This window comes from Lepus europaeus, chromosome 10, assembly GCF_033115175.1.
Source record: "Lepus europaeus isolate LE1 chromosome 10, mLepTim1.pri, whole genome shotgun sequence".
Classification (NCBI taxonomy): domain Eukaryota; kingdom Metazoa; phylum Chordata; class Mammalia; order Lagomorpha; family Leporidae; genus Lepus; species Lepus europaeus.
Window position 1 is genome coordinate 2,371,126 of NC_084836.1, and position 25,168 is coordinate 2,396,293.

General features: G+C 54.0%; 1 protein-coding gene across 1 annotated transcript in view; it reads right to left on the bottom strand.

The window, feature by feature from the left end:
- TBC1D22A (TBC1 domain family member 22A) overlaps positions 1-25,168 on the bottom strand; it is a 367,129-nt gene that overhangs the window by 228,375 nt on the left and 113,586 nt on the right. Inside the window, exons 6-7 of the mRNA XM_062202659.1 lie at positions 19,429-19,557; positions 16,204-16,266 (exon numbers count right to left, since the gene is read on the bottom strand). Coding sequence (XP_062058643.1) covers positions 16,204-16,266; positions 19,429-19,557 — 192 coding nt within the window. The remainder of the gene's footprint in view (positions 1-16,203; positions 16,267-19,428; positions 19,558-25,168) is intronic.

A 25,168-nucleotide genomic window follows, 5' to 3' on the forward strand; every position in this document is an offset into this window, starting at 1 on the left:
AGAGATAAACTCTGCCTGTACTAAGGGGGAACTCTGTACTAAGGTAGAACCCTGGCTGTACTAAGGTAGAACTCTGGCTGTACTAGGGTAGAACCCTGGCTGTACTAAGGTAGAACTCTGGCTGTACTAAGGTAGAACTCTGGCTGTACTAAGGTGGAACTCTGGCTGTACTAGGGTAGAACCCTGGCTGTACTAAGGTAGAACTCTGGCTGTACTAAGGTAGAACTCTGGCTGTAGTAGAACCCTGGCTGTACTAAGGTAGAACTCTGGCTGTACTAAGGTAGAACTCTGGCTGTAGTAGAACTCTGGCTGTACTAAGGTGGAACTCTGGCTGTACTAAGGTGGAACTCTGGCTGTACTAAGGTGGAACTCTGGCTGTACTAAGGTAGAACTCTGGCTGTGCTAAGGTGGAACTCTGTACTAGGTAGAACTCCGGCTGTACTAAGGTGGAACTCTGGCTGTACTAGGGTAGAACTCTGGCTGTACTAAGGTAGAACTCTGGCTGTACTAAGGTGGAGCTCTGTACTAAGGTAGAACTCTGGCTGTACTAAGGTAGAACTCTGGCTGTACTAGGGTAGAACTCTGGCTGTACTAAGGTAGAACTCTGGCTGTGCTAAGGTGGAACTCTGTACTAGGTAGAACTCCGGCTGTACTAAGGTGGAACTCTGGCTGTACTAGGGTAGAACTCTGGCTGTACTAAGGTAGAACTCTGGCTGTGCTAAGGTGGAACTCTGGCTGTACTAAGGTGGAACTCTGGCTGTACTAAGGTGGAACTCTGGCTGTACTAAGGTAGAACTCTGGCTGTGCTAAGGTAGAACTCCGGCTGTACTAAGGTGGAACTCTGGCTGTACTAAGGTAGAACTCCGGCTGTACTAAGGTGGAACTCTGGCTGTACTAAGGTAGAACTCCGGCTGTACTAAGGTGGAACTCTGGCTGTACTAGGGTAGAACTCTGGCTGTACTAAGGTGGAACTCTGCCTGTACTAAGGTAGAACTCTGGCTGTACTAAGGTAGAACTCTGGCTGTACTAAGGTGGAACTCTGGCTGTACTAAGGTAGAACTCTGGCTGTACTAAGGTGGAACTCTGGCTGTACTAGGGTAGAACTCTGGCTGTACTAAGGTAGAACTCTAGCTGTACTAAGGTAGAACTCTGGCTGTACAAAGGTAGAACTCTGGCTGTACTAAGGTGGAACTCTGTACTAAGGTAGAACTCTGTACTAGGTAGAACTCTGGCTGTACTAAGGTGGAGCTCTGTACTAAAGTGGAACTCTGTACTAAGGTGGAACTCTGGCTGTACTAGGGTAGAACTCTGTACTAGGGTAGAACTCTGTACTAAGGTAGAACTCTGGCTGTACTAAGGTAGAACTCTGGCTGTACTAGGGTAGAACTCTGGCTGTACAAAGGTAGAACTCCGGCTGTACTAAGGTGGAACTCCGGCTGTAACCCTGGCTGTACAAAGGTAGAACTCTGGCTGTACAAAGGTAGAACTCCGGCTATACTAAGGTAGAACCCTGGCTGTAAGAAGGTAGAACTCTGGCTGTACAAAGGTAGAACTCTGGCTGTACAAAGGTGGAACTCTGTACTAAGGTAGAACTCTGTACCAAGTTAATACTCTAACTGGAAACATCCGGGGACACTGGGGGACTGGTGAACTCAGAGGGACAGAGAGAACAACTGGCTCCCAACCTGCTCAAGAACTGAAGAACACCACACAGGAATCCAGCAAGGCAGCAATAGGGTCCTCGCCCACCCAGGCCTCAGGGATCAGCAGGCCCCACCACAGCTCAGAAACTCCAGCCTAGGATCTCTATGAGAGGACCACATTGCCAACCTCTGCCTTGTACGTCCACCTTCAGAGGACCACACTGAAAACCTCTGCCTTGCACGTCCACCTTCAGAGGACCACATTGCCAACCTCTGCTTTGTACGTCCACCTTCAAGTCAGCTCCCAGGCGCATGCTCCCATCCTCAAGCTGAGTGACGGTTCTTCTTCAGGCTCTAGCCCCCTACTCTCATGGCTGAGGCTGGCTGAGCAGATGAAGGGCAAGATACCGCCCCCAGGGATAGAGCTGCTCCAGGACGCCTGGCACAGACCCGAATCAACCAGCTCCTAATTAACTCATTCACTTAGAGACTCTGAGCAGAAAGGCAACAGTCACAACCCGGAGATCTTCTCAAGTTAGTAAGTCAGGAAGCTGCTTAATGGGACAGCTGCCTTCAATCAGAACTACAGGGGGGGGGGGGGGGGGGGGGGAATGTGGCACAGCAGGTTAAGCCACTGCTCCCACGAGTGACACTAGCATCCCATATGCCGGTGCCCGTCCAAATCTCAGCTCCTCTGCTTCTGATCCGCTCCCTGCTATTGCTCCTGGGAAGGCAGTGGATAATGGCCCAAGTACTTGGGCACTTGCCACCCAGTGGGAGACCAGATGCAGTTCCTGGCTCCTGGCTTCAGCCTGGCCCAACCATGCTGTTGCAGTCACTTGGGGAATAAACCATCAGATGGAAGATACATCCAGCTAGTCAGCTCGCTCGTTCATGCTGCCTCGATCTCGCTCTACCTTTCAAATGAATTAATTAATTTAAAAAACAAAACAAAACACTAAAAGAAGAGTTCTCAGAGCCCAGGGTTTCTTTTTCCTTGTTGTAACTACGATTTATTCTCTCACCTTTTGTCCTAAGTCACTTCCTGTGTTACGCTTTCATTTGCTTGAAGTGACGAAATTATCTCTGACCCCAGTCATTTTTAAACTGCCTTCCCAACACCAGAAACAGCACCGCGTGGCCCAAGGATCCCCACGAACCCTCAGTCCATCACCGCGCCAAGGTCCCAGAAGACGTGAGCTCACAGGTTATCTCGCCGTGGGCCGTTTCGTCACCACCCAATCTAGGGAAGCACGCAGGGCTGTGAGCACGTTTGAACGGTGTCCTGAGGAGAACTCAGAGGCCGCCCACTCGTGTGGTTTTTATCACCGTGACTCGCCACAGACCAGACCTCACTGCTACCAGGAGAGGGAGCGGAGCTGGAGCACTTCTAAACCCTGCATCACGAAACTGCCGGGGCTTTTCAAAGAACGCTTTACCCGTTTCTAAGCTTTTGCTCTCAGACTGGAAAAACACACGGATTACAAACCACGGACTTCGCGACACTCCCTCCAAGTAAGCATTTTCAAAACGTCCAGATGACTGCTGCAAGGGACACACTCCCGGCACAGCCAGCTGCCCAGGGCCGCCGCGTGCATCCCACCCGCATCCTGCCGACGGCCACCGCAGACCATCCCAACAACAGAGGGGTGGGATGGGAAGCTTCTAAGAACGTGCTCCCCTCGCTCCACCGTGGTTCTCACCACAACGGTCCAGCCAGAAGCAGAAGCCAATCTCGGGAACAGGCGTCACCCCGCTGCCGGGCTTTGCTGGCGCCCTTGCTCGTGTCAGGGCCCAGATCTCCAGGATGCCCTCCAGACACTGCTGCCCACCCAGACGCGGGCTCAGAGGTGTGGCCAGAGGCCAGAGATGGGCTGGAAGTCTACCAAAGCAAAACAGCTAAGCCACAGGATCCCCAAAATCAAGGGACAAAGGCCACAGGAACGCAACCAAGACTCCCACACAGGAGGTCTTGGTGGCCCAGAAACAGGCAGGGAATGCTCTGGTGTGTGCCCTAGGCCCAGGTCCTGCTCCCCAGAGGGCTGGCCCAGCACTGCCGTCCAAATACCAGGGCACACAGGCCATCTGGCAGCTCACTGGCAGGGAGTGGGACAGCACTCCCCACGATATCTTGAGTGAGATCAGCCCTGTGGGCTGGAAACTCACTCAGTGCCTCTGTATTCTCCTCGGGGGACTCTAGAGCTCAGCCCCACACCTGGCAGGCTACACACGCCTCAGCCTGGCAGATGCCAAGGGTGACACTGAGGAGGAGCACTGTGCTGTGGGCGTACCCAACTCACAGGGTCTGTGCCCCTTTCAAGGGTCACAGGGGAACTCTGAAAATTATTTGGAGAAAGTGGTGGGGCCAGTGTCACAGGGTAATATGGCTGCCAGTTCAAATGCCAGCTGCTCGACTTCCACTCCAGCTCCCTGCTGATGGCCTGGGAAGGCAGTAGAAGATGGCCCCAGTGCTTGGGAGGCCCGGATGAAGCTCCTGGCTCCAGCCTGGCCCAGCCCTCGCTGTGGTGGCCATCTGGGGAATGAACCAGTAGATGCACGATCTCTCCATGTCTCTCCCTCTCTCAGGAACAAGGATGGAAGGGAGAGGAGGAGGGAGGGGGAGGCACCGGTCATTTGTGCTGAGTACAGTAAGGCCCAGCCCTGCCTGTGGATTCGTTTCACCAAGGCACACCTCTCCAAGCCAGTGGCACGGCACTTCCCCTGGGAGTGTGTGCAGCCTGCAAGGTGTGAGAGTGAGCTCTAGAGATGCAGGGAGCTGGGCCCGCAGAGCCCTGGAGCCCACAGACCCCCTGGCACTCGCTCCCTCCTTCCTCCCAGGCAGGAGGCAGAAGGGCTCACAGCGCCGTGGAGGAAAGCAGCATCGGCCATCAGGCTCCTCTCCAAATCACCCCTCCCCCAGCAGCCCCCGACGCGGAAGGAGGCCGGCAGGCAGCGGGCAGAACACAGACCGGGCCTGGGGTCCGTGCACCTTTGTCTCTGCCTCCCACTTCAGCAGTGCGCACTGAGGACAAGGACCACATCTGGGTCTTGGAGTCACCACGTGCCCTCTGGGCGTCCACGGGCACTCACTGGGGGGCGGGGGTCAGTCACAGCCTCCAGAACTCTGGAGGAAAGATGAAAACAACGCTCTCACATGCCCAGGAGCCCCAGCAGACACAGCACCAGCTCGGGAAGCAGCAGACGGGAGAGGGGGAAAGATCTGTCACAGTGCATTAGCTCCCATTTAAACGAACGTGCTGTGGGCCAAAGTCAGGCTATGATCTAGCGAAGGACAATGAAGGCAGGATGCCCTCGGTGTGTGGATGTGGTTAATGAAACCGCAGAATGATCTGAGCGGCTCTCACAACGAGTGCTCGCCCACCGAGAGCAGCAGCTTAGAGTCCTGTCCACACTCTTGATATTCACGGCTTTGTTAGACTGGGAACTCATTAACAGCCGCGCAATCCTTAAACTCTTCCCTAAGTGCCTTTGCTCCAAATCAGCTTCCACGGAACAGTGCGCTGCTCCCGCTCCTGAGCGCCAGGCCTGAAGAAATCGCAAAGCTCCGGGCGCTCCCAGGTCAACTTCAGAAACCTGAGCGCCATGACGCACACACTAACTCCAAGAGGCTCTTCCCCGAAAGGCTCCCCGGCACGCTTCCAAGGGGGCTCCAGGAGGGGCTCCAGAGACCCTGAGCACGGAGTTCTCTGACTTCCGCTGTGCACCTCCTCCAACCCAACCCATCCCCCCTTCAGAACTGCACACCAGGGAGCCAAGACGTTTTGCATACTAAAAGGAGAAGTACACTGAGACCGAAAATGTGGCTGTGCTCAAGACTACTTGTAAAAAACCTGATTTGAGACATTCGGAAACACCTTGATTCTACCATGTGCATCAGTAACACCACTTCACAGCGGAGAAAGCACCATGGAGATCATTTCTATGAGAAGCAACAAAACAGTCTGCCGGGAAGACCTGTGGGACTCACACCCCTTAAAACCCAGAAGGCCATGGCTCAGAAAGGAGTTGTTTACAACTCAAGTCTTCACGTGTGATTCAATGAACATGTCCCACCCCAACAGGCACTGTAAGGTCTGATAAATAAAACCAACAAATCTAGGGCACAGCCATATACCAAAACAGTTACCGACTGTATGTTTACAGTGTAATTAATATCTAAAACTCTCTTAAAATAAGCAGTAATGGCCCATTCGGTACGTGAACGACTCCCAGGCTTGTTCATTCACATCCCACATTTTGTGCCCGCGTCAGGTGTCTCAAAGGGCACAAACGCAGAAATGTTTACGACTAAAAACCAAAAGGAAACACAATTTCAAACAAAACATCATAGCATCACCACTGCCAAAACAAATACTCAACACAGCTGATATGATGACCTACCAGAGTGCCACAAAGAACCAGCAAATGGTGAGAAAACAGAGAGTCAGAGGACCCTGCCTTCCACGGCTAACACTGCAGTGCAGCAGACGCTAACATGCTTAATCCTACACTGTGTTAGAAGAAAAAAGAATAAAAGCCCATCATGATGGATGCAGAGGTGTTTCAGGAAGGTACGCTTGTCTCAATAGCAGGAATTCTACTAATAAAGTTCATCACAATAATAAAGAAGCAAAACCGTATTATCTCAGAAGGTAGTTAAAAGGAAACAGGACGTTTCATAAACCTCAACAATCACTCTTAGTCTAAAACTAAGAGCAAAGCACCTTCCTTAACATGACAAAGAACAGTTTTGTTAAGTCAAGGTGCAATGTTAAAAGATTGGTTTTTTTAAATAAGGAATGCGACCTGGATGCCTGCTCTCCCCACCTACATTCATACTCTCTCATTCATTGTCTGCGGGATCACTCCCCACATGCCCATGATAGCTGGGGCTGGCCAGGCCAAGAGCAAAGACCTCAACCCAGGTCAGGCGCCGGGTGGCAGGAACTGCTGCCTCCCAGATCTGCCCTGGCAACACGCTGCCCTCAGGAGCTGTGGCCCGGAGCTGAACCAGGCACTGGGAAGTGGGACCTGGGTGCCTTAACCACCACGTGAACACCCACTCCTGTATTCAGTATTAGAGTGGAAGTCTTAAGGCAGCAAAATAAAACAAAAAGGAAAAAACTGTTTACAGAATAGAAACAAACACTGTCATTACTCACAAGTGACATGATGGACTTCTCTGAATGTTCATCTAAATCTATAGAATTACTAGAACTGATGAAAGACATTACACAGTTTGCCAGGTATAAGATCAATTTAGGAAAGTTAGCTGCATTTCTATATAATGACAGTAAATAATGAGACAATGAAATTAAACATTTCAAAGATAGTATTAAAAATATATCTATGAATAATTTTAACAAATTGTACATATAAGGGAAAAACAGTGCTTAAAAACAAAGGTTAGAAGAACTTGCCAGTGCCACGGCTCAATAGGCTAATCCTCTGCCTTGCGGCGCCGGCACACCGGGTTCTAGTCCCAGTCGGGGTGCCGGATTCTGTCCCGGTTGCCCCTCTTCCAGGCCAGCTCTCCGCTATGGCCCGGGAGTGCAGTGGAGGATGGCCCAAGTGCTTGGGCCCTGCACCCCATGGGAGACCAGGAGAAGCACCTGGCTCCTGGTTTCGGATCAGCACGGTGCGCCGGCCGCAGCAGCCATTGGAGGGTGAACCAACGGCAAAGGAAGACCTTTCTCTCTGTCTCTATCTCTCAATGTCCAATCTGCCTGTCAAAAAATAAAATAAAAATTAAAAAAAAAAAAAAACAAAGGTTAGAAGAACTAAATAAACGTTACCACAAAACACTATCTCTGAGCAACAGATCAACCCAATTTCTGAGCTCTCATGAAACAAAAGGAGTTCACTGAAGTTCCCGCACAGGGCCAGCGCTGCCTGTGACAGTGCCATCCCACATGGGAGTCCTCCTCCTCCCACTTTCATCCAGCTCCCTGCCCATGCACCAGGGACAGCAGCAGGTGACGGCCCAAGTGCTTGGAACCCTGCACCCACAGGGGAGACCCAGATGGAGTTCCAGGCCCCTGCCTTCGGTCTGACCCAGCCCTGGTCTTTTTGACCATTTGGAGAGTGACCCAGTGGATGGAAGATCTCTGTCTCTGTCTCTCTCTGCCACTCTGCTTTTCAAATAAAGATAACTCTTTCTAAGAAACTAACTTAACAACCCAAAACGAAAGTCAGGAATCGCCAGGAAACAATCAGATCCAAGGCTCTGACAATCAAAGCAACTTGGAGGCAGCACAGGGACCGCGAAGGACCAGGGGAACGGCTCGGAGCCCAGATGTGTGCAAAAGCCCGAGAGACATCAACAGGAACCAGCAGAGGGAACGGCAGCTGTGCACCCGAGAGCATTAAAGAAACCGACCCACCACCTCAGACTCCACAGATTTTGGTCCCAAACGTAAAAGGCAACACTTTTAAAAACTCAGGGGAAATGGGCCGGCGCTGCGGCTCACTAGGCTAATCCTCCGCCTTCCGGCGCCGGCACACCAGGTTTTAGTCCCGGTCGGGGCACTGGATTCTGTCCCAGTTGCCCCTCTTCCAGGCCAGCTCTCTGCTGGGGCCAGGGAGTGCAGTGGAGGATGGCCCAAGTGCTTGGGCCCTGCACCCCATGGGAGACCAGGAGGAAGCACCTGGCTCCTGGCTTCGGATCAGCGCAGTGCGCCGGCCGGAGCACACAGGCCGCGGCGGCCATTGGAGGGTGAACCAACGGCAAAGGAAGACCTTTCTCTCTGTCTCTCTCTCTCTCACTGTCCACTCTGCCTGTCCAAAAAAAAAAAAAAACAAACAAACACCTCAAGGGAAACCAGAGAGGTCACCTTTGAAACAAAGAGTTTGGAAAACACATCAAAGATTCAAAAAGCCCTTACTACCCAGGAAAAGAACACAGAACTGGCTAGACTACAGGTAGTAACTTCCCGGTTTCGGTGTTCAGCCCAGTGGCTAAAGGCGCTCAGGTCCCACTTCAGAGTGCTGGTTTTCTACCCCAGCTCCAGCTCCTGACCCCAGCCTACTGCAGTGCAGGTCCCAGGAGGCCACAGCAATGGCTCAAGCAATTGGGTTCCTGCCAACCACATGACAGACCTGGATTATATTCCCAGCTCCTGCCTGTCCCTGGCGGTGCAGGCATTTGAGAGTGAACTAGCAAATAGGAGCACTCTTTCTCTCTCCCCATCCCTTCCTGCCTCTTTAATTTAAGATTACAGTGAAAGGGGTGCACTACGTTAATCGTCTGCCTACGGCACTGGCATCCCATGTACATGCCGGTTCTAGTCCTGGCTGCTTCTCTTCCAATCCAGCTCTCTGCTATGGCCTGGGAAAGCAGTAGAAGATGGCCAGAGTGCTTGAGCCCCTGCACCCATGTGGGAGACCTAGAAGAAGCTCCTGGCTTCGGATCAGCTCATCTCCACCTGTTGAAGGCACCTGGGGAGTGAACCAGAGGACAGAAGACCTCTCTCTGTCTTTCCTCACTGTCTGTAATTCTACCTCTCAAATAAATAAATAAAATCTTTTTTAAAAAGATTAAAATGAAGGATTTCCACTATGAGAGTAGAAAATGAGACTACTAACTCAAAGATTATATCCATATTTATCCAAAAAAGTCAGCATTCAGAATATATCAGAAACTCCAACAAATCAATAGGACAAACCAAACAACCAACCAGAGAAACAACAAAAAAACACAACAGAAATCCAGACAGGAAAAATAAATAGCCATGAAAACTACTTTACTTCATCACTAATTACAGAAAGAAAAAGTAAAAGCACAGAGAGGAGTAACTCCCACCCACCAGCCAATGCAGCAGATTTCTCAGTCTAACCACCAGGCCCTGCCCGGTGTGTGTTACTGCACCATCCCACAGCCCACTCCTACAGGACCTCGGGCAGACCTGCCCGGTGTGTGTGTTACTGCACCATCCCACAGCCCACTCCTACAGGACCTCGGGCAGACCTGCCCGGTGTGTGTGTTACTGCACCATCCCACAGCCCACTCCTACAGGACCTCGGGCAGACCTGCCTGGTGTGTGTTACTGCACCATCCCACAGCCCACTCCTACAGGACCTCGGGCAGACCTGCCTGGTGTGTGTTACTGCACCATCCCACAGCCCACTCCCACAGGACCTCGGGCAGACCTGCCCGGTGTGTGTGTTACTGCACCATCCCACAGCCCACTCCTACAGGACCTCGGGCAGACCTGCCCGGGGTGTGTGTTACTGCACCATCCCACAGCCCACTCCCACAGGACCTCGGGCAGGCCCTGCCCAGTGTGTGTCACTGCACCATCCCACAGCCCACTCCTACAGGACCTCGGGCAGGCCCTGCCCAGTGTGTGTCACTGCACCATCCCACAGCCCACTCCTACAGGACCTCGGGCAGGCCCTGCCCGGTATGTGTCACTGCACCATCCCACAGCCCACTCCCACAGGACCTCGGGCAGGCCCTGCCTGTGTGTGTTACTGCACCATCCCACAGCCCACTCCTACAGGACCTCGGGCAGACTTGCCCGGTGTGTGTTACTGCACCATCCCACAGCCCACTCCCACAGGACCTCGGGCAGGCCCTGCCTGTGTGTGTTACTGCACCATCCCACAGGACCTCGGGCAGGCCCTGCCTGTGTGTGTTACTGCACCATCCCACAGCCCACTCCCACAGGACCTCGGGCAGGCCCTGCCTGTGTGTGTTACTGCACCATCCCACAGGACCTCGGGCAGGCCCTGCCTGTGTGTGTTACTGCACCATCCCACAGCCCACTCCTACAGGACCTCGGGCAGGCCCTGCCCAGTGTGTGTTACTGCACCATCCCACAGCCCACTCCCACAGGACCTGCCCGGTGTGTGTCACTGCACCATCCCACAGCCCACTCCCACAGGACCTCGGGCAGGCCCTGCCCGGTATGTGTTACTGCACCATCCCACAGCCCACTCCCACAGGACCTCGGGCAGGCCCTGCCCAGTATGTGTTACTGCACCATCCCACAGCCCACTCCCACAGGACCTCGGGCAGACCTGCCCGGTGTGTGTGTTACTGCACCATCCCACAGCCCACTCCTACAGGACCTCGGGCAGGCCCTGCCTGTGTGTGTTACTGCACCATCCCACAGCCCACTCCCACAGGACCTCGGGCAGGCCCTGCCCGGTGTGTGTTACTGCACCATCCCACAGCCCACTCCCACAGGACCTGCCCGGTGTGTGTCACTGCACCATCCCACAGCCCACTCCTGGGGTTAAGTCCCATAGAAACGCCACACTAGAATGCTCACAGCAACACCCTGAGCAACAGAGAAGTAGCAAACAAACCACACGACTGTGAACGTGAGACTGCTCAGTGGTCAGTGGCAGCTGCTCCAGCACGCTCTGCAGCAGTGCCACCAGGACCTGAGGCTCCTGCAGCACCAGATGCAGGCAGGCAGAGGAGCAGCACCCCAGGTCCAGCACAACTGAGAGGAGACGCGGGAAACACACGTGTGGTCACCCCCACGTGATAAAAACACGCCGTGCAGGGAAAGAGGGGAACAAAGACGGGATCTCAGACACCAGCATTGCTCTATTTCTCAAGTCTCATGGGGGGACCCAGTTAATTCTTAGCTTTTAGTTTCTTTCTGATTTATTTATTTGAAAGGCAGAGTTAGAGACAGGGAGATGCGGGGAGGAAGGAGAGACTGAGACTGATCTACTCACTGGGTCATTGCCCAAATGGCCAAAACAGTCCGGAGTGGGTCAGGCCAAGGACAGGAGCCTGGAACTCCCCGGGTCTCCCATGTGAGTGCAGGGGCCCAAGCACTTGGGCCATCTTCTGCTGTTTTCTCAGGAGCACTAGCAGGGAGCTGGATGGGAAGTGAAGTGGCCGGGACTCAAACCAGTGCCCACATGGGATCCCAGCAATGCATGTGGCACTGTAACTCACTGTGCCACCACACAAACCCCTGACTTCTGTTCCTTTAAACTGGACACACGTTTTGAAAACCCTTCTGCCCTGGTAGAAACAAAGCTCTCTTTGGAGGAGAAGGAAACTTCTCAGGATCAGATCCCCAACATACAACCCAAAAGAGTTCAATGACTCGATTACGTAATGAACATTACTTCCTGGGCCCTCCTGAATGCACCCCCATTACTTGATGGCACCGAATGATGAGCCCAAGAAGCGACAAAACACAGACACAGTCCGACCCCGTGGCCCCAGGCTGTGGGGCCCTCCAGGCGCACGTGCCCCACCAGAGGGAGGACGGTGTGACTGAGCGCATCAGGCAGCACCGGGGTGTCGGGGAGGCACCAAGGAAAGCAGCGCTGGGACTGCCCTCACGGGCTGAGCTCCTCCCAAAGACTCGGAGCCCTCAGGAGGCCTGAGCCAGACAGCACACTCGGCTCTTCAACCTGACTCACAATGCCAGGGTTAGAAAACACAGGGACCCTGGGCCAGCCCTGCAGGACACAGGGGTCTGGCAAGGCCAGGAGGGCCTACAAAGCAGAGCAGGCACCAGGAGACCTTCCAGGCAGAAGGAGAAGAGCCTGAAAACACTAAAAACGCACTTGAACTTGGCCTCAGGTCCCTGGTCAACCCCTGCTCCTCCCATCAGGATCAGTGCCTCTGCTCAGCTTCACACCAAGGCTACAGCCAGAGGCCGGTGCTGTGGTCTAGCAGGTAAAGCCACCAGCATCCTATATGGGCGCCAGTTCATGCCTGCACTAGACTCACACAGGACGGTTTACAGCAAATCCAGTTTGCAGTGAACAAGAGTAAGAGAAGAGCCCGAGGGCCCATCCACTGGTGAGCAAAGCCCCCCGGGCAGCACTCACGGGACCTCCTCAGAGCAGAAGGCAAGGAGCCACTGGGTCCTGCTCATCCGTGAGTCAGAAGCATGGTGCTAAGAAAAAGAGGTCACAGACCAGAGTGGCTGTGGGCGGCTCCACTCATATGAAACTCCAGGAAGCTGCCAGGGACAGGGAGGAGAGAGGCTGGCGGTAAAGGAAGGCTTGTTCCGGGCGACGGAAGTGTCTTCCTTTGTGATTCAGGTGGCTGTTACTTCCCTACACACAGCTGTCAAAACACATCTAATTGTCTGCTTAAAATAGGGGAAATTAGTTGTACATAAATTAGACCTCCGGATCTGACGCGAGGATGAAAGGAGAAGTGAGTGAAACGCGCCCCAGCAGATCTGGCCACCACCTGCGAAATGAACCCATGAACGTATGGACACACTGGGGAAATGCCAGTGGCACACATCCTCCTTCCTGTGCAGCTCCTGATAGCTAAACCAGCACTGTATCTTCCAGGTTGCTGTGCAGCTAAGGACAGCCACACCGCGAAGGGGAGCCAGGAGGATGTCAGCTGAGGGACAGCCTGGCGGTTACCAGCAGAAGCATCGCAAGCAGCTTCCTCCCCACACCTTGAAAGGGAGGGGCTGGCCCTTCTGCAGCCCCCCCCCCACTGGAACTCCCCACTGCCAGAAGGCAAAGGTGGTGGGCAGCCAGGTGGAACGAGAGACTGGAGCCACACTGACAGCGGGCCCTCTTACGGCTCTGCCGGGGACTTGCTGGGACGTGCAGACATGCTCACACCGGAGCCTGCCCTCTGTAATGCCCGCCAGAAATCAAACCCTGACTGTGCCTACCGGCCACCACATACCAACATCTCCACACTCTAAGATTTATCTATTTATCTGGAAGAGTTTGAGACTGAGAGAGGGACAGACAGACAGAGAGATCTTCCATCCACTGGTCACTCCTCAATGTCTGCAACGGCCAGGGCTGAGTCGGGCCAAAGTCAGTAGCCGGGAGCTTCAGCCCAGCCTCCCATGTGAGCGGCAAGGGCCCAAGCCAGCCTTGGGCCACCCTCCGCAGCTTTTCCAAGGCCTTTAGCAGGAAGACAGATCAGAAGTGCAGCAGCCGGGACGTGAACCAACACCCATGTGGGATGCCAGCACCCCAGGCAGCTTTACCTGCTACGCCACAATCCTGGCCCCTCCAGAGTTTCCTTAAAACACCGCACTCAACATGTGATTTGTGTGATGCATGTGTGAGCCCTGCCTCCCCCCAGAGGCCACAAGCTGCAGAGAAGGCCTGGGGACACATCGCTGCCTTGCAGGAAGCTGGGGGAGCCTGCCTATCGGGGCAGGGACCCCAGACCAACGGAAGCAAGGTCAAGGCGGTCACAGGCAAGAGGGCCACTGACGCCTAGTGGTGGCTCTGGTCAGCCTGAGACCCAGAAACCCATTCGGGCAGCCCTACCAGGAAGTGGCAAAAGTAGTGGTGAAAAAAATAAAAAAAAAAATACAAAAAAAGCCAAAACCTGGGTGACAGACCATTTTCCGACAAAAGATTAAGCATAAAGGAGGTCGTAAGCGTATTCTTTCCTATTTTCCAGACACAGCAGCACAACCACTGAAAGGGACATCCAAGAGGAACGTCTCAAAATGACCTCTGCCAAAGACTGGGGCAACTTCTTTAAACAGGTTTACTAAACAGACAAGAATGTCAGGGCTTACAAGTGCATCTGCTGGAATCAAGACAGAAAACAAGAGTGTTGAAGCCTCCACCGGCAGCACCGGCATCCATGTGGGTGCCAGTTCATGTTCTGGCTGCTCCTCTTCCGATCCAGCTCCTTGGGAAAGCAGTAGAAGATGGCCCAAGTCTTTGGGCCCCTGCACCCATGTGGGAGACCCAGAAGAAGCTCCTGGCTCTTGGCTTTGGATCAGCACAGCTCTGGCCATTGCGGTCATTTGGGGAGTGAGCCAGCGGATGGAAGACCTCTCTCTGGCTCTCTCTGGCTCTATCTCTCTCTGTAACTCTTTCAAATAAATAAAATAAATCTTTAAAAAAAAAAAAGTCAACCTGGAGCCCATAAGCCACACTGGCACAGACTGGTCCTCACCTGAGAAAGCCAGACCCGGCCTCACATCGCACGACTACCAGCTACAGAACAGAACGCACCAGCAGGAAGAGCACAACTTTCAGAGGAAACAAGGGAGAAAGCCTTCGTGATGAATGTGTCGGGAAGACATCTCAGGTGAGGCACACCAGCATAGCCAGGAAAGACAAGACCGACAGGTCCAGTCTCACGAAAGCCAAGAACTTCTCACCATCCACAGCCAGAGAAGGTGAGGAACAAGCCACAGAGTGGGGAGACATCTGTTTCACACAAATGGACAAAGAACTAGGATCCCCGACATGTAAGGATCATCAACTGATTAAAACAAATCAGATCAACAACCCAAAATGAAAATGGGCAAAAGATAGGAACAAGTAATTCCCAGAAGGAGGAACACAGAACATTTCTTAATCATGTGACCAGACGCTCAACTCGGTTAATAAAAACAGGCGAGCGCTGCAGGGCAGCCGGCTGAGCACCTGCTGGGACACCTGGATCCCAGTCTCAGCTGCTTCACGCTTCCAATCCAGCTTCCTGGACTGAAAAGGCGAGGATGACGGCCCAACAGCCTGGGTTCCTACCACCCTGTGAGACCCCAAGTGAAGTTCCTGGCTTCCGGTTTTGACCTGGCCTAGCCCTGGCTGTTGTGAGCTTTTGGGAAATGAACCAGCAGATGGAAAATCCCTCTCTCTCTCCCTCCCTCTCTCTCCGTCATACTGCCTTTCAAATAAATAAATAAACCTTTAAAAAAATGTAAAATGCTAAGTGTGAGATATTTCTAAAATGGACTATTATACTACGAGATGTAACATTATATTCATTATATGTATTATATGTATTCATTATTGAATCTTAGAAAATAACATAGGGGCCCGCACTGTGACGTAGAGAGTTGAGCCACCTCCTGTAACACTGGCACCCTACATGGGTACTGACTCGAGACCTGGCTACTCTACTTCCAATCCAGCTCCCTGCTAAAATGCACCTAGGAAAGCAGCAGAAGATGGCCCAAGTGCTTGGGCCCCTGCACCCACGTGGAAGACCCGGAAGAAGCTCCTGGCTCCTGGCTTCAGCCTGGCACAACCCCAGCAGTTGCAGCCATTTGGGGAAGGAACCAGTGGATGGAAGATTTCTCTCTCTCTCTCTCTCTCTCTCTCTGTAACTCTGCCTTTCAAATAAAAAAATATATCTTATTCTAAAAATAGAGCATAAAAAGCACACCTGCAGAGACTAGACTACACAGAGAATGGTACAGCTCCAGAGAGGCCACACCCACTGACACATTATTTATGAAGAACACTGAATGTAAGAGCACAGTGAGGGGTCAGCCGTGCTCCAGGGAGGGGGCTGTGAGGACAGAGAAGCAGCTTCCGCACCAGCCACCAGGTCCATATTTGTGCACGTGCTTAGTCAGCATGGGCAGGGTTCTGGATACTGGATGGGGCAGCAGGCACAGGCGTGTGTTCTAATACACATATGCATTATACAGGTTTGTTTGTATGTATCAGCATTACACAACTAAAACATTTTCACAACCCTTAGGAGACCTTTGTTGCTAAGTGGGCCGACTGGGCTGAACTCTCCAGACACTGCCAGTCCCACAGCTGCTTCTGGGGGAAGCCCCTGTCCCAGGACAGGGAGAAGGACCCAGGCAGGAACTTCTGCGATCCAGGCTCTTACCTCCGTCACCTTGGGCTGCAGTATTAACGCCTCGGGGCTCATGCGAGGGATGTCGATGTGGATCTGGAGGTGCAGGAGAAAGACACTCACGTTAAAAGATGACCAACGGCACAAGCTCCGGGATTAGAACAGCAACACCTGCTCTCGGAAGAGACTGTCTCTGGAGGAGCCGCCCCCACAGGCGCCACTGACCGAGCCCATGAGCCCGAGGACGACAGGGTAGCTTGGCAGTCCCCAACCACGCAGTGGCAGCTGCACGATTAGCAACAGAGCAGGCCCTCCACTATTTAGCAACAAAATCCATAGCAATTAACAGACTTCGATTTCAGCCTCTGACACAGAGCAATGCAAGTGCATCGACGGTGTACAAGTTTCGGCTGTGACAGCTTCTTCCCGGAACACAGGCCACGTCTTCTCTGTGCCACCGGGTCCTTTTCAAAAGAAGCACCTGAAAGTCTCTGCTGGCGCCGGCTGAGTCCTGCTCGGCCCCTGTCTGACCTGAGTCCCGACAACAGTTCCCAGCACCGCAGAGGAGCGGACACCGAGGCTGGCTCCTCGCAGCCCGTACCCACCAGCACTGCCACCACCCCCGCTGACCAGGACAGGACAGCAGACCAAACAGGCTGCAGTTAGATGAGCGCCTTTTTTTTTTTTTTTTTTAATATTAATTGATTTGAAGGGAGGCAGAAAGACAGAGAGATGGTGCGGGGTTGGGAGGAAGATAAATTCCATCTGCTGGTTCACTCCCCAGATGGCCACACTGGCCAGAGCTGGGCCAGGCCAAAGCCCGAGCCTGGAACTCCACATGAGTGGCAGGGGCCCAAGGACCTGGGCCACCCTTAGCTGCCTTTCCAGGCGCATTAGCAGGGAACTGGAAGATGTACATATTTTGACACTGAGAGGAACTCAACCATCTCCTTGCACAGATCCGCAGAGGAGATGTGGCCATCTTCTCATTCTGCCACCTGTCAGAGCTGTGGCCTGGGTGAATCACTAAGATCCTCTACAGCGTGCCTGCTCCGCACCCCTCAAAGTTCCTGTGGAGATCAAGTGAGATTGTGGGCCCCAGGGGAGTGGAAGGAGCTGAGACAAGCGGTGTCCGTATCGGGCATCACAGGAGACTGGGGCCACGGTGCTGCTGACAAGGAAGTGGAGGAAGACACCGCAGTCCACCCATGCGCACAAGTGCAGGCCTGGCAGGGAGGCGGGTCACCAGGTCTACTCCCGTGCCGTCCTGCAGGGCCACCTTCAGCATGAGCTCCCACGTGTTACACGCGTGCGGGCACACGTCACCCCAGCCTGAGCACGGTGAGCCTCCGCAGGGCTTGCAAGGCAGACATCACACCACACCCTGCTGTCCCATTGTCAGGAGGAGGGGACCCAGCATTGCAGGGGGGTACCACACAAGCCTGGGCCCTGGGTGTCTCCCAGCCATGCACAGCACTGGGCAGGCAGGCAAAGGGTCATGAGAGCCTGCAGAACCGACCGAGAGTGGGAAAGACACACCAGATGATCTGTAACCCTGAGCGACTGCCTGAGTTCTCACAGAACATCTGCAGCCACAGGGTGAGCTGCGAGCCCAGACAGGAAGGACACAGGACGGAGGGAGCGTGCACAGGTCGCCACCCTCCTGCTGTCCCCCCACAGAGCAGGGGATGACCAAAGGCAGCGCACGGGCCAGACCCAAGGGAAACCGGGCTCCCCAAGCCCCACACTGGGCCCAGCTCCGCCCAAACGGCAAAGGCAGGAAAGCAGAGGGGGCACGGCTCCTAGGAGCAACTGGGCACGGAGAAAAACCCCCAGAGCACGGCATGCGCTTCTCATGTATATTAACGTGGAAACGTTTTGGGAATTCACAATAATACGGAATCTTTTCATTCCCTAGCACAGTAACTAAATAAAGATGTATGCAACCTGTTTATAATTAACTCTCCCTCAAGAAATTCCTAACAGAACACAGCTTGGTAAATCCTGCAGATAGATACGACTGTCAGCCTCTGGAAGACTTCTTCATGAATAAAAATACTTCGAAAACAAGTTCAAAACAACACCAGATCTATCCATTTCCTAAAACGAGTAAAGTGAAAAAATAACCCAGGTAAGTTAACATTTCCCTAACCAAACCCAAATGCAACCTGCATCTCAAGCCGGCTTCCAGAGGGACGGGTGGCTGCCCAGGGGCCGCCCAGGGGCCGGGAGCCATCCAGGCGTGAGACAGGAGCGCCGGCTCCAGCACAGGCAGCACAGCAGAGGTGGGCTCTGCCCTGGAAGGAGCCACAGCAGGGCAGGCCCGGTCCTCCCTCTGCCTCGCCCCTCAGTAAGTCTCTGTCCCCCAGAGCCTCAGCAGCCACCCTCCTCCCATCTCAGACAAAGACGCCTTCCGAGACCCCAGCTGATCTGCAGAGCCTCTGACTATGAACCAGAGAGTGGGCCTGCCCTTGCTTGCACTACACTGACAGAGAGCTCTGGGCACCCTACACCTGGGGAGGAAGACTTGGTGAAGCTCCTTCCCCCAGAAGCAGGGTTTGCAAAGGCAAACAATCAATCTGGCAGGCCTCGGGGAAGGCGGAAGCTGACTTCAGATGGATGAGACAACACCAATTAACAACTATCATTTTGAACTTTCCCGTATTACACAAAGAATGAGAATTATAAAGTCCTCAAAGAGCTTTCTAACAGCAAATTCTGGATGCATTGTGAATTGCAAATCAATTTTAAGTATTTTTCCCATTATGCACATCATCTGTCAACTGACTGCTCAAGAAACCATAATTACACCCATTTTGTCTTCAACTAAATAGAAAAATGATGAATTGCCCACACCTTCTGCTGTAGACTGGCTTGTGCCCCACCCCACTAAAGTAAGCTGATTCACACACCTTCATCTACATACAGCTCAGCCCTGACTGCACCATGGAACCCAGGGCCCAGCCCCAGCCTGCAAAACGCCCACCGTCATCCTGGGACAAACTGCCAGGCGCAGCTGAAGGGATCTCAGGTGTCCACTGTGCAACAACCAAAAACCCCTTCATACCTTCGCAGAAGGAGCAAGAGACAAGCAAGGTATCACAACTGGAGGAACCTGCAATTCTTTGTTTTCAAATTTATTCATGAGAAAATAAAAATCAATGAACCAATCAGGGACATGCTAGATAAAGGATCTCTTCCTACCAAGATCTCCCGTAAAAGCACTTCAGTGGCCCGTGAGGAAGAAGAGGAGCCCACCTGTCTGTAGGTGTCCTGGTGGACCTCATCATTCCTGGAGTCATAGTAGTGTTCAATGAAAGCAAAGTATTCTTCCTGCTTTCTCTGCAGAGTGGCTGGTCTTCGGTCTACATTGGCAGGAAGGTAACCCTGGGAGGAGGACGAACAGAAAACACACAGGTTACCGGTAAGCCAGCCTCCATGAACAGATCGCTCCCATCTGAAACGGGCCTGGTGCTCTGAAATCCGGCGTGGCAGGACACAGGGAAGGGACGCAGGGAAGACGGCTGGAACCACAGGCCAGGCCTTGGTCCGTGACACAAGCAGCCCCCGACCTCCTCTTCTGCTGGGCTGCTCTCACTCAACGCAGTTTGAGAAACTACTTCCAGCTCTACGACAGGAAACAGTGCCTCATTTTCACTCCCGCATAATACCCCACGTGAGAAACCCACTCCGCTAGGAACAAGCACTTGAGTTGGTTCCAGTTTCTGTTTTAAACAATCTTGTACCTATTCTTGAGGTCTATGACAAGCACTTTGTGAAGCACACACCTGGGCGTGCAGGTGTCAGCCATGTGTGTCTGAAAGGTTCTGCTGGGGGATTTTCAGAAGTGAGAACCCCACTGCTCTGCAGCTCCGCCAGCACTTGGCACTGCCCTGCTTCCTCTAGCTAGCTGCTCTGTCGGGTTTGCAATGGTATCAGTTAGAACACAGCTCTGACTTGCATCCCCAGAGGGCACTACGTGTCTGCACCCATGCTGCATACGCTCAGGGGTGGGCCCCTCTCCGGCGGTGTCCCCCTCCCGACTGACTCCCAGGCACCTGTTCCACAGTCTGCCCTCAGAAGTCACCCCCTCCTCCTGCCTGCAGCATCCCTCTGCACCCTGTTGGTGATATCTTTTGATGAAGAGAAGTTCCTAACTTTAATGTAGTCCAATTTATTCACCCCTTACGATTAGTCCTTTCCAGAAAAATTTCCTTGGGCCAACACTCCACAATCATAGGAGTTCGGGTGTCCACGCCCCACATCAAAGCACCTGGTCTGAGTCCCAGTCCTAGCTGCTGACTGCAGTGGCTGGGCTCATGCCACCACTCGGGAGACCTGGACCACAATCTCAGCTTCAGATTTTGGCCCCCACCCAGCCCTGCACATTGTGAGCATCTGGGAGTGAGCTAGCGGGTGGGAGCACTCTCACATTTGGACTCTCACTCATGCACACGTGGTCTCAAATAAATAAATAAAAATGCCAAAATCATGACCATAATACCGTTGCCATTAGCGTTAACTATTGTCCTACAATAGCTAAAGGGCTGGCACTGCAGCCCACCACCCATCCTTTTAGTCAGTGTTGCTGGAACACAGGCCGGCTATTTGTCTTCAGACTGCAAATGGTTGGTTTTGCATCACGGCAACAGCAGACTGGCTGCAAAAAAGAGCATAAGACCCGCAGGCTGAAACATTCACTGCCCAGACCTTCCGGGGGCAGTCGGCCAGCGCTGGCTCTGCAACCTTAACCCTGAAGGCTACACGGCCTGCCAGCATATGCATTTCTATTTAACCTCTCCCCTGCTTCTGCCCAGCTCATTCCCAGTTGTGCAGGCTCCTAGCATGTCGTCAGCTAAGTGTCTGGCTATTTCCCAATGTAAAACTCCCACACGTGAACTGTTACTGGGAGGGATCCTGGACTTCTTCAGGGTTCTTGCACTATTCCCAACAAACCCTGCCAGAAGGGGCAGCAATCAACACCCCCGTAGCCTCGTCACACCAGGTGCCCAAGATCCTCCACCCTCCCCAACGTGGTGAAGACGTCGCCCTGAGACACTCTCAGGCAACCTGCGGTGGAGAGGGGCACGCCCCACAGTGTCCACCAGGTCAGCACTGGTCCTGACTGCTCAGGGAAGGTGGCTGTTGCTCCCACCTGGCCTCTGTTTTGAAAGGTGCTGCACACAGCCACAGTGCTGAAACGGTACCAGCCCTACGCCTGCATAGAGTGGACCACGCTAAGCGCCCCCTGTGGGCCATGCACTCATTGCCCAGCCGATCCCACAGTCCTCTTTGTCCACAAGCAACAGGGATGTGCTGATGGACAGCCCGACACCCAGGCCTTTCTGCCGCCGGTGGAGACCCATCTGGGAACCGCACGCTTCGTCAGACCTGTCTCAGCTCACTGCTGTTTCAAGTCTATGCTGTTTCCTGGGAAATCACAATTACCTAGGATGACTTCTTTTTCTTTGTCATAAAACTGTCACCTAAGGGAAGGGACAGCTCCTCACAGGAGAGTGTGCTACCCTATCCTCTGGCCATCACCCCTCCTACTCACAGAACAGCCCCAGATCACAGACACACAGCGGCCTCAGCCCCCAGCCCTGCTCCTGAGAGCCCAGGCCTCACACGGCTCTCAGGCACCACGGACCTCGCTCACAAAGTCCAGGGAGCAAACCCACACCCTGGAGTCACTGTAGACGCCCGCACCACAGATTCCCTCCATGAGCTCTGCCCACTGCTGCAGGGCACTGCAAGCCCAGGGGGCTGGGCCCAGGGGACCCCTCCCTCCATCTCCCCACTCTGGACAATCCCCTCCTCAGAGCACTATGATCACAGAGACGAGCGTTCCCACGGCCACCAAGGAACTCAGGGATTCTAGTGCCGCTCTGTGTAAACCACCTGGCCCCTCCTGGCACCACCCAACTCTAATTCCGAAACGGAGAGAGAGAGAGAGAGAGAGAGAGAGAGAGAGAGAGAGAGAGAGAGAGAGAGAGCTCTAACCCAGGAGCTGCACCCTGAGAGCTCCAACGCAGTGTTCCGAGGGAGGCCTGTCCAAGGAGTGCAGTGTTGAAATGGCGAGAGAGAGGGCTCTAACCCAGGAGCTGCACCCTGAGAGCTCCGACGCAGTGTTCCGAGGGAGGCCTGTCCAAGGAGTGCAGTGTTGAGAAAGGCAGGGCTGTGCAGCCCACAGCAGGCAGAAGGAAAACACCCACGCCCATCAGCAGAGCCCGCAGCCTCCAGCCCTTCCCCGTGAGCCTCGGGCACCGTGCAGCTGCGGAAGCTCACTCGCAGACGCTGGCCACATCACTAGTGCACCCCTCAGGTACCGGCTTCCTACCCTCCCTGAAGTCCTTGCTCCAGTGCCAACATCCCATCCCCGCGAGCTCCGCCTGACCCAGCCACCCACACTGCACATACACCCCCCTTGGACACTGCCCCAGGTGTCTGCAAAGACACCCTCAGAGGCTGCTGTCTCTGCTTCCTCCCACCTGCCAGGTGTCCCCCAGGGCTTAGAATACTCTCTGTACCTCTGACTTCAAAGATGTAACCCACAGGACAGCCCCACCCTGGGGGACACGGAAAGAAGTTGTCCAAGCTAAGTAGTGACAAATAAGTATGAGTCAGCAACCTTTGTGGGGTTTTGTTTTGTTCTGATGGTCCACAGGGCAGCAAGTCCAGGCTGGCCCTGGGCAGGGCCTCAGGGCCTGGCAGATGGTGGCACACAGCTGTGTCCAGCAGCCGGGAGGGAAAGGCCTACGTGCCAGCCCAGTGGCCTGGTCTGTAATGCCAGGTGCTGGGAGCAGCAAGGAGAGGCGTGGGCAGCCTGACACCACCACACGTGATGCTAGAGAACCCTTGGGGGATGTGAAGGAGCAGGTCTAAGACACACTTCCTATTACCCAAACTTTAACTCATCTTACTGAAACACAAATTCTAAGAAGCAAGTATGTCATAATCGGAACACAGGCAATAAAAACCCCCACACATACTCCTGACAGTCCCATTCCTAAAGGAAAACACACACACACGCAAGTTGAGGCCTTTCGATAATTAAGCAAGACTGGAAATTATGCAAATGAAATATATTCAAGTATGCAATGAATTTTAAATGACACAGCTACAGAAAACTTAATTGCTGTATTAGCATGCTATAAAAACACTAATCATAAATGTAAAACAATGCATGCATATACTTCTATCTAAATTGTCCCAGTGACACCAAAGTCCCTCCCACTGTGTTCATATGCAAAGCCACCTCCACAGACCGCGAGCTGAGCTGACACTGGGAGCTCGCTTATCCTTCTCAGCCACTGTGCTCACTGGCGTAAATGCTCAATGTTTAATTAGTTTTGGTTCCACATTCCTGAATAATTATTAAAAATGGAGCTGAAGATATGACTCTCTACAGCACTAATTTTTAAAGTTACCGCCCAGTTTGCATGGACTTCAGAAGCGAAAGCCTGACCGGACGGGGTCCGATGGCAGGTTCTAGACCACGGCAGGAGTCACTAGCGCTCCTGCTCATCAGTTAAAAATAAGTGCCCTCAACAGACGTGAGCACCGCGCCCAGGACAAACCACAGACACTGGCAGAGTCAGCAGTCTGCCAGGCCTTGCAGCAGATGCACAGTTCAAACTGGACAGACGACAAATTCTTCCTGATTCTCTGTGCAAGTCTTCACCTCGTGGCCTTGAAAGGACTGACGGGCCGGGACAAACCGCTGCCACCCAGCCACCCAGCCACCCAGCCACTCGCTGGGCCCTGGCCTGGGTCTCCTGGCCAGGCACTCCCACCCCTGCCCCCAGCCTGTGCTGCCTACACGGGCAGGGCCACATGGCCTTCGGTGACCTGCTTCCCAGCCACCCCATGTGGCCCTGCCCGTCCCACTCCAGCAGTGCTCCCCAAGCCTGGGCACCGGAACTCCCTGGGAACCCAGCTGCCAAAGTTTCCTGAGCCCCCCAGGTGATACTTAGGACACTCCAATAGAGGAGCACAGATGAGGGCAGCCAGAACCTGCCACATCCCTACTGCCCCAGCCCTTGCCCACCCGTGGGGCAGACGCTCCGCTGACCTCGTGGCTCACAGATGCCCATGAGACTCGACAGCAGGATCTTACCAGCTCCCAGCAGAGGCATGGGAAGCTTGGCTGAACCTGGAATTCAGGGGATGACTGGGAAGCAGCCTTGACAAAGGAGACCGCTTCTCTGCACCACACAGCCCTGAACTCCTTGCTGGGTTCCCCCCACCATTTTCCAAAATATCCTTGTGGCACAGCACTTGCCAAGGGCCTGGCCGAGGGCAGACCCAGGAGAAGCACTTGCTGGGTCACAGGAGAGCGACTGGCATGGCTTACGCTGCTCCCCAGTCTCCAGTACAGGAATCCGGGCAGGCGGCTGTGCTGGGAGAGCCCACAGACAAGAGATTCCTTAGCCAGCTTTTAAGTCGGCGACTCAAGGACGAAAGGGGCAACAACCCTTCTGCCTACTCCCCTGCCTGGCCGCTGTCCCTCAGCTCAACGGGTCCATCCATGCCCCCAGGGACCAGAGCCACCTGCAGCATGATGTGAATGCGTCTGTCCTGCTGGGCTGGCACCCCTGCTCGGGGCCTGACCAAGGCACAGGGAGCCTTGTTCCCTGCCTGAGTCCCTGCCCCCTCCCCCACAGTCTATGGCGCTCACTTCCTCCCCTGCCCTTCCCCAGATTTTCCTGTCCCCACCCAGTCCCTTCCCAGCAGCCACGGGGACCAGCACAGCTCCTCGGCCATGAGACACTGGTGCAGGGCTACTGGGTATGTGAGTTACCTGTCCACGGCCCTGCAGGGCTACCGGGTAAGCGAGTTACCTGTTCACGGCCCTGCAGGGCTACCGGATAAGCGAGTTACCTGTTCACGGCCCTGCAGGGCTACTGGGTTAGTGAGCTACCTGTTCACAGCCCTGCAGGGCTACCGGGTTAGCGAGCTACCTGTTCCCGGCCCTGTAGAGCACACACACGCAGCT